Source organism: Tubulanus polymorphus, chromosome 9 (genome assembly GCF_964204645.1).
Source record: "Tubulanus polymorphus chromosome 9, tnTubPoly1.2, whole genome shotgun sequence".
Classification (NCBI taxonomy): domain Eukaryota; kingdom Metazoa; phylum Nemertea; class Palaeonemertea; order Tubulaniformes; family Tubulanidae; genus Tubulanus; species Tubulanus polymorphus.
Window position 1 is genome coordinate 9,265,106 of NC_134033.1, and position 10,257 is coordinate 9,275,362.

The 10,257-nt window shown below is 37.1% G+C and overlaps 1 protein-coding gene across 3 annotated transcripts in view; it reads left to right on the plus strand.

The window, feature by feature from the left end:
* Positions 1-1,704, plus strand: part of LOC141910735 (uncharacterized) — a 284,387-nt gene extending 282,683 nt beyond the window's left edge. For all 3 annotated transcript variants that reach the window (XM_074801484.1, XM_074801483.1, XM_074801485.1), the window contains exons 5-6: positions 719-888; positions 965-1,704. In XM_074801484.1, coding sequence (XP_074657585.1) covers positions 719-888; positions 965-1,014 — 220 coding nt within the window. In that variant the 3' untranslated portion in view covers positions 1,015-1,704. The remainder of the gene's footprint in view (positions 1-718; positions 889-964) is intronic.
* Positions 1,705-10,257: the final 8,553 nt, after the last annotated feature.

Below are 10,257 nucleotides of genomic sequence, written 5' to 3' on the forward strand. Positions count from 1 at the left end.
ATTTTACCGACCTTAGTTTGTGCATATGTCAAGATCGTGTCACAAGTATGCGATACAGAGAAAATTGCGGCGTCGGAATCTAAGGAGAAATTGCTAAAATTCTCAATTATGATTGATCGCTCAAAGCATTCATGAAATTTGACTATTCATGAAACTGTCCCCCGGCTGTGAACCCTTATTGGCATATACCACCACCCAAGATTCTTATGAACTTCTCGAAATCCTTGACAAATTATGTTGTTGAATCATATCGTAAAATTCAACTTGGGAGATCGTCACCTAGTGAGTTTTTTTACGGATATCCATACAAAAACTCCATCGATGGAATATTTACCGATGGATTTTTACCAGCTTGACCCGTCAAGGGATTCGAACCCACTACGCTAAAGCTGTTCGCCGAACCCCTTGACCTCACGAGTCGTTTGAGTCGCTACTAGCCGACCAGAATCCGGTCGTACCAATCACAGCGCTTGTAACAAACGAATTTGGGCTTCTATTGATGGACCAATCAGCGAACGTTTTACTGAACAAGGAAGTATTTCGCAAATCGATATATGACGTCATGCACAACAGCGCCAGTAATGAAATCACGCTTCGTGAGGCCAGGGGGCTGGTGGAAGCGAGTTCGGGAGTGATACCGGACCCCTGGCAAGCGAGGATGGATTTGTACCTACATACGAGCAAAAGTATCTAATCTAATTGTTGTCTCTATTTGTAGTTGTTTTGGCTTGAATAAAGGACACTACAATACCATTGGTTTCAATACATTTTGCAATGTGGGTCGGAATATTTATGCATTACTTAAGTATGGTGTGAGAGTGGAAGGACTTCCTGATTATTGGAAAGATCGAGATTTACTTATGCAAGGAATTCTTTCTTCTAATGAGTGTAAGTTCTTTTTGGTTGAATATTTTACCTAGCGTATATTCTTAACTTTAACAGCAAACTGAATTTGCATTTTCAGGGTCGATTCCAGCCGAATATATGTCTTTGTTAAAGCAACAGTACTGTTAGTGCTTGATTCTCTAATTGATGGTCGATTAAATTCATAACGTAAACAAGTATTACCACTTCTGATTTATGTAGACGACTTACGGATTTGTCAGTTTATCAACAACATATTAAAGCTAGAACAGCTCGATTTTTGGATCTTAAACTTAGCATAGTTATCAAATTTGACAAAATCAATCGTGAGACACTGATACGAAAATTGATATAAATGAGTTTATTCAGCATTAATTATCAAATTGTTATTGATGAAGGAAACAAAACAAATTGATTATAAGTGGTTTTTTCTGTAAAAGAAGACTATCATCGTTGTTTGAAATACGATTGGGCAGCAGCAGCAGCTTGATTATCATCCTTTGTTAGGTTCTTCAAAGTTGATACCTTGTTTCTCATCGAATCGCGAAGCCGCCCGCGCCACTCCCGAAAGCCAAAATAAAAAGAAAATAATTAAGTCCGAAACCCACATCAGATTGCTTACGGTCGTCTCTTTTTTTGAAATAAAAGACCCCACGCACGCGTTATAAAGCCATCTTTTTTCATGCATTGTCCTTTTTATCGATAATCAGTATTGAGTACCAGTACGGTACTGCACTGATTGAACAAGTAATAGGGGAAATAAAAATAATCGAGTAAAAGATACCTTCAGTAAGTTGTGTTCTTGTGTTCTAATAAAACAGTCGATCTAGAGAAAAATTAGTGCAGTGTTCTTTGGTCTATTCATAGTTTAGGCATGATAAAAAGGATGGCATTCCCAGCCATTCACAACATGATTGGACATGTGATCTTGGAGATTGCCATTTTATACTGTATTTGTTTGAAATTTTTTAGTTTAGATGTTTTACTAACGGATCAATAAGTAGATATCCAAATGGGTCCACGTATCCCTGTACCTCATGGACATCTAGGCGCTCCTACAAATTAACTCCGTAAGTCATGAACTGAAAAGACGGATTTCGATTGAATTTGTGTACGCTTCTTAGTACGACATTCAAATCAGCAAGAAAAGTCAGTCCCTGAAAAAGTCGTCGTGGATATTCGTGTCTTAAAAACCCATAACGGCCTGCTTTACGGTACCTTTTTACACTGGAAAAGTTGGTACCGGTAAAGTTCCAGGTTGATTTTCAAAGAATAAATTGAAGCTCAGCCACGAGTGAAGGAATTAGCGTGATTATTAGGCCAGCCGTAAGGCTGGGTCTTTTACTATACATGTCAAATGGAACGAATTTAAATGACGTGGTTTCCAGAGATGATGGCCCATTGACTGTGCAACCGAGCATACATACATTCATTAAAGCATTATCCATTCTCCAAATCATAGGGAGCTGAATTTTGAAAAAGAGCCTCGTTGAAATTTACATGAACGTTTTCCCAAAAATCTGAACACAAAATATCCGTTTTAAAAGGCCAATCAGAAAGCAAAGACTCCTCTATGATTGGCTTAACCGCAGAAATCAGCAGGGTTCACATGAACCCGCGGTATCGTCAACTGTTTTACTTCCGAGTTTTATTTTATTTATTTAGAATTTTATTTCAAGATCGATTTCTGGGAAATCTTGAGTTGATTTGGCTTTTGAGAGGAATATTTTTATTTGCACTACAGAAAATATCATTGACAATAATGCAAAGTCCGGGAAAAGGAGCTTTCCTCAAATCGGATGGATGACGTTGATATACTAATCCCCCATGTGCTGGAATTGCAAATTCAATCAAATTTCATTCTGCAAAAATATCAAATCAAATTTGATTTTGCTTAGTTAAACAAATGAAACATCAAATCCAATTCAATTTTGTTCTATTGAACAAATTTCAGAAAAAAAATCCAATTCTATTTCGCATTCAAATCAATATGAGCAAGGGAAAAGTTTGATCTGAGGTCGTTCCTAACCAGCTCCCAGTCTGTGATACTTATGAAAACACGATGGTTATACTGTGTAAATAATATTGACTCTGAGCGGGGAGTGTATTTCGACAAATATAACCCACAGAATGCATCATTTGCCATTTATGAAAAGCCGACAGGCTGGCCATAGTGCCCCTTGGGGCCGGCTCTTGTTGTGATATTAGGAAAATGGCCTAGGAAAAAATGTGGCAAGGGGCGCTACATATACTTAATAATCGTCTTCACATTCACTACTGATTCTGCATCAGGTTAACACGGCTCCTTCAAAGCCTTTTATATATGTTTATTTATGTGTACCTATGTATGTGTTCATAAAATAAATGCCTATGTTTACTGTATCCGTCTTGCATAATATATTAACTAATTACTCATGCTCGTCCAACTATTCGATTCCTTTAAAAAAGCTAGATACAGAGATCGCGATTGACAAAAATAGTTTTGTTTCTATCGATTCTAGCCTAAAAACAATTCTAAACGTGTATGTATGTATTACAAGGATATAACTCTATGGAATACAATTAATTAGTTTTTTTATTTAAGTGAAGGATTTCGAGTGGTGGTTATTGAACGGGTACCACCTGTTAAACTCTGAACATACAGGCGCCCTTATATCTCTGTCTACAGGCAGGATTAGAATGAATATTAGATTTTCGAAGAGGATTAAAATCATATAACTAGTGAATGGATTAAATTGCATAATTATGTGAATAGTTTATTAGGTTAGTATACATTAATCACCTTTAATCTTTCGGCAAATAATTCACAAGGCCTAACCTTCGTTTCAATATCAATTCGGCATTTTCCCGGTGCTGGCGGTAAATTAGATTTGGCTTGAAATGAAGCCGTAAAAATACCCTTTTCTTCAAGAAACATATGTAATATCGTAATTTTATAATCATAATTTGATCATTTTGGATGCATGGTATGCTTTATAGGGAGAATCATAGAAGCTATGCAGATCAATACAAAATTCTAAATATGATATTTACTATACAATAATATCATAATATATTCTGAAATATCATCTCAGATTAATTCAGATACTGCGAAAAAGACAGGTTTAAAATTTGTGTCGGGTTATTTCTTACTTCTGTATCAATTCATTACTGAAGAAAATTTATAATTCGATTAATGAAGGGAAGTGACAATTTTCATTATCCTGTTGGATGAAGTTAGTTAATCAAGGGTTTGAAAGCTTCTCTAAGAATTCACAACGTTAAAGGTCGAGGATGAAAATATTTGATTGAATGCTTAAAACATATACCGTGTTTATTATGACCGGTCATTAAAATAAGTGAGAAAAGTGAGGCCAAATCAACTAGCAAAAAAATTAAAAACAAATTGCGGCTGCTGGGTCAGATCTTTGACTTTTTTTTCTTTTTTGAAGAATACAACCGGGTAGGTGTAGAATTTACTGATCAATATTTATTTTTATTTCGGACATTTTTATGATATGTCTGTACCGTATCTGACCGTTTTAGCTGCTTTGACTGCTAGGTCTGACAGCACAACACCGATGCACCACATGCCAGTGCCCTTTTACACGAGCTAAATGGGAGAAGCGTGGATAAAAAATATTATTTTTTATTAGTTTGCATCATTGGTTTTTATTTTTTAAATAGAAAAGAAAGATTAGCTACCGATTTATGTGAACAATTTCACATTTTTGAAGGAGAAACATGATATCTTTATAAGCCTGATCGTCTATCTATTCTAAGCGTAATAGGTGGCACCAACATCACACTTTCATTTGTTACCCCCGGGCTGTTACCAGAATTTCTCTCAGGGGTTTAATGATGGGCTTGTGTTTTTGATGGTTGCTTGGATTGATGACCTGTGTGTTGCTTAGATCTGTAATGAATAAAAATAGAGGTTTCTTCAATGAAAGTAAATCAAACAATCAAATCAAACAAGACCCCCGGTGTACTTAGATTTTATCCCAAAAGTTGGGACAGTCACGTGATTATTGATATGCTTGTCAGGATGCCATTAAGTTTAATGCTTTGCAAGTTGGAAAAATATAGTATGCTCATGTATCCTCAGGTCAACTCAAAGCACGTGCAAGACAGCATAAATCGAATTTAAAATTGATAACTTGTATGTCAGGCAACAGTGTGAAATAAAATGGGCTTGGAAATTTGCTGGGCGACGATTGTTGCAGATATCATCTGACCCTTATGCCTAGCCGTACTGGAGATCATTGCATTTAAAACAACAAGATATGAACTACGGGGGTCCCCTATCAGCGCAAATGACTTCTTCATCCAGAATTCCGACTGGCTACTTTCGTTCAAAATATCCACAACGTAGCCCGCGCGCATTTACGATTAATTCCCACGGAAAAATCGCATACAAAAAGACCAAACATGTTTGATGTGATGCTTATAATTTGATGATTAAATCGAATCAGATGTCACAGCGTACCTTTACGATAATACCATAAACCTAGATTTCGTATGTGATAAACGGGGATCATATGATGAATCGCAAAGGCGCGCGGTGGGCCTTGGATGCAGGAAAATTGTCGGAATCGGAAAAAAAAATTAATGACTGAAAAATTAATGCTGGGCGCAGTACGCAGAGCACCCCTGCTGGATACGCACCTGATTTGGATGACTTAACTCAAAAGGAACAGTTCAGAGAGTTTAATAGGACAAATAATATCGAATTTGAACGACTTTGAAAGAGGGGTGATTTTGCTTGCTCTCGCGCGAAGCTTTTCTCCCTCCCGCTGTCCCAGCTACTGGAGAGGACCCAATTGAGCATCAGCGGCAAAGCCTACGTTACGGCACCTCATATCATGCGGCAGCCATCGACTAGTATATTGTGTCGCATAGATGTCGCATAGATGTCGCAACTAGTAGCACATGCTGTGCAGTCATATTTTTCGTCTCTATCAGTTGCAAATTGCACGTGCGTCATGCTGTACAGTCATATTTTTCGTCTCTATCAGTTGCAAATGGCAAGTGCGTACACGAAAAAAGGAGGGGCGGAGGAGTGCGTTAACTGCATTTTTCAAAAAGTTCCAAATTTTTTATTTAAATTCACGAAAAAATTGTCTCACATGCGTTTCTTTACTGTTTGCTCTCTGCGGTTCTAAGCTCAAAATCAATAGGTTCCAAAGCGCCATACGCAAGACAGGTGTCACTCGCCACTTTTCCGATTAAATCACCAGATAATATCCGTACGATTACTCTGATCTACAAATACTGCCACTGTATAACAAGAGGACTTTAGAGTTCTGAGGTTCGAAGAAGCAGTCTTATTAGGAATAGGTTCATAGATGGCAAACTATGAAAAAAGTGAATGGCTAGGAAATATAGAAAAACATCTCATCGATGTGTGAATAGTACTTTGTAATCAATAAGGTTTAGTCAAGATTATTCCATTTTAGGAGTCAGTTTAAAGACTTATGATTGGTGGTTACACGATGCAAAATAAGTCAACCAAGTTATAACCACTGGAAAACTCGAGTAAAGCGCAAAACGATTTATCAAATAAATCGAATGTAGCCACATGACATGATTGAAAAAACGCTGATCAGTGTTGTGACGATAATATAACGAGATTCCACAATAATGATGAAAAAGTCCGAGATTGGTTCCTTGAGCTGGAGGTTTATTCTAAAGTTTCAACTATAGCCATCTTCAGCAATACTGAGTTACATCAGAAAACTATGAAATATTGACCAAGAAGGTGTGATCAGTCATGAAAGAAATGTATCTGTCAAACGTTTCTGTAAAGCTGTTGATATCCTTAAAAAAATATTCTAATATCATGCGCAGAATACCAAAGGTCGGCAGAAATTATTTGAGACTTTGTGAATTAAAATGTGGAGACTATCGAATTATTCCATCCACTAGCTGGCTTAAGTCATAATAATCGATCAAAAGTCAAAGGAATCTCTGTTACGCCTATTCAAATACATGTATGTATTCAAATATTTTTTTCTTATTTTTCTGTTTGCATTGCGCACGTGGTAATATTATTGTTCATATCTGACGTCATCGACAAATTGAGGCTCGAAGCTCCGCTTGTCAATCAACTTCATTGGTTCATACACCAGACCCAACCAATTCCATGAATGATTTTTTTTTCCAGGAAAATGGACCAGCTTCCCAGAATATTTTCCAAAAAAGAAACGTTTTCTAGGTAATTTTACAACACCGCTTGTATGCCAAACTTTTATGAACCTGATAATCAGATAAATCAAGATGATAATTTAAACCTTTTTTGATTCACAGCCTTTATTTAACTTAGACATTATTGTTATTGACCCATTTGAATATGTTTGCATTTTGTGATGATGCCTTTCGAACCTCTATTGTCTGATGAGCATAACCTCCTAAGGCTCAGTTTATGAAAAAGATCCATGGACCCTTTAAAATGCGGATAATTGGAAGAATTATAATCAGGTGAATGAAAAGCCTTCAATTAGATGTGACAACACTAGATCGGACCAGTTTTTCGCGAAAGTAGAAAGGAGAATAAAAAACATGACACTGGCCTAAATGATTTACTTTTGAACGGATTGCAGGACCTAGGTAGTCAGTCTCTGAACAATGCGGACCAATTTACACCGGTCTAACTACATGTAGTTGTCGTGTGAACGTAGCTATAATGTTTACCGTGAGACGCAGCTGTTTCAATGAAATGAAATTACAAGTTGGGAATAGCGTAGGGCCTGCCATAGGCCTATGGGCCCCTCCATTCAACTCGCTGTAAGTACCTTAGGCCACAAGTCAACTAAAATCAGACTAAAATGCATCAACTTACCCCTATAGCGTCAATTCACAAACATCGCAAATTCCAGTTTCAATTCCCTTGTCTCAAAAATGACTATGGTAGACGGATCTGTTGGTGCTACAACTGTATTTTCAACTCTCATTTTTCATTTTCAAATAACAATAGAATCTGATATCCCATGGTTACAGCATTACCAATATAAAAAGTGTCAGTATTAGTATGATCAGCCATTGCATTTTCAAATTATCAAGTTATTTCATTAACATATGATGGAATGACTTTAAATGAGAAAAGAATGTTTGGTATCATCAACAATTACTTATTGGCTGTTGTTTCTATAGTAACTGGCTCCATAACTAATGATAACTAATTATTCGAAAAATTAATTTAGAGGGTCTTAAATCACTTTTTTCAATTACTGACTGATATTGTAAATTTTATGTAAAAAAAAGTCCTTAGAAAAGAATTCAACCCCCAAATTGCAGTAAAATACAAAAAAGTGCACCGTTGCCATAGTAACATCCTTGTAAAATTGCTTTAACATTGTTGTCCAGATAACATGTCAGCAGGTATGTTGTAAAAATATCCCAATTCCATTTTATAGACGAGGTAATTCCAATTAATTCAATAAAACATTTAACCAGCTATGACTATATGAAAATTCATGGTTTTCCCTAAGCATCCCGTCACCATGGCGACAGTTGGAAGTATCCCAAAATGTTGTTACTACCAGATAGCCATTGACCCGTGCTAACATGACATGTATAGATTTGTAAAATATTTTATCATACTGGGCTGCACTAACAACTTATTTGGGCTTCTTACTGCGAAAATGAAGTTATTTTTAATAAAAAGTAAAATTTCGGCATGATAGCATTGTTGAAACTGTTCATTGTTGCTTTTATCGGATAGGCCATACCCAATAATATATAGGTAGGTCTAAGAATTTTCAATTTATCTACAATACTTTTTGAGTAATCCACCGTTTAAAAAACCTTCCTTACAGCATATATTTTACCAGCACGTTACCTTAGCAACGCAATATCTCGGCCCGGCTTATGTTTCCAGGGTTACATATCTGCCCAAATAAGCTTGAGAATCTTATCTTTCTTCAATGGAAATTTGGGCTTTGAGGTATTCCAGGTAAGCGAAATCATATTTCTAGAGTGTTTTTGAGACTTGGAGCCTGGACTAATATATACGAACCACTGATACATTTGTGTCTTCCTTGTTAAAAGAGGTTGCGAAATCAGTAATCCGGAAAAGTATTGGACAATGCTTAATTCTGCAACTAAGTGCAAAAGACAATGAAGCTAAATGACAACCATATTTTAAACTGCGACAAAACCGCTGATAAAGTAACTAAAGCTATCTATAACAAGTTCTATTTTTTCATTTTTCGGAAACTTTATCAGTTTTGGGGTCAGAGTTTAAAGTTGCTCGATTTACATTCCATCTCTCGAGTGCAAATCTCGGAGTAATTCTCCATATTACGTGTCTTCTCCAATTCTTCTTTCCCTACGTGTTCCATTCACATATGTCGCACGAAGTAGTTAATAAGAGTATCACAACCATCTTGGGCAACATCTCGTAGATACTGCTTTCCCGCCACAACATCCGCAATGGGAAGGAACGCCAAACCATCAAGTTGCCCAGAATAGCTTGAAATCGTCATCATTGTGGTACCTGAATAGATAAGAATAAATGAGTCAACAACAATCTGAAGAAAATGAAAAAAAACATTGTCATTTTCTTACCGGTTTGCCATCCCGAGCTCGAGTATCTTGCGCCAGATTGATTGTCTTAGGTGGTAAAAACAACCCTCGAACTGCAATGCTTGACCGATGAGGTCTCCCCTGCTTCTGCGTATGAAGAGACTGGGCAAATTAAGGTACCGGTACTGCAGACGTTCTATGTAAGACAAGCGTTTAATGTTAGTTATCATTCTTGTTGCACGCCTTAGAATGGATTCTAATTTTTCTATATTTACACCGAAGGAAGGGTTCCAACTAGCTACTGAGAACACCAAACCCTTGTAAAGTTTCAATATTTTTTTTGTATAAGTAAGTTATTGTTTTGCTATGGAATAAAGGACTCTATTAGCAGAGGTCGTAATGTCGTCAATATGCGAGTGCGATTTTAAGTCAGCTTGAACAGTCACTCCTATGTCGCGTTCGTTTGATGTGTACTGGAGAGCCTTTTTTTCGGATTGTGTTTTCATTGAGTAGGAGTACTCTACCTCGGATGTTCCTAACCTCAAAACGTGGCATTTGTCAGGAATGGAATTGCAACAGATTGATTGTCTTAGGTTGTAAAACAACCCTCGATCTGCAGTCCCTGGTCGGCTAGTAACGACTCCAACGACTCGTGAGGTCATGGGTTCTGGGAACGACTTAAGTTTTTTGGGATCGAATCCCTTGACGGTGAAGATGTGGCGTGCTGGCGTGGCACGTTATCTATATGGATGCGGCGCATTGCTGTGGCGCGCTATCGTGAATGCGACAACAGGCCTGTTCTTAAATAGAATTTTTGCTTGGAACGATGTCTGAGCTTACCTTCTTTCCGTCGTTGATAGAATCGTCTCACTGGAAATGCCGGTATGT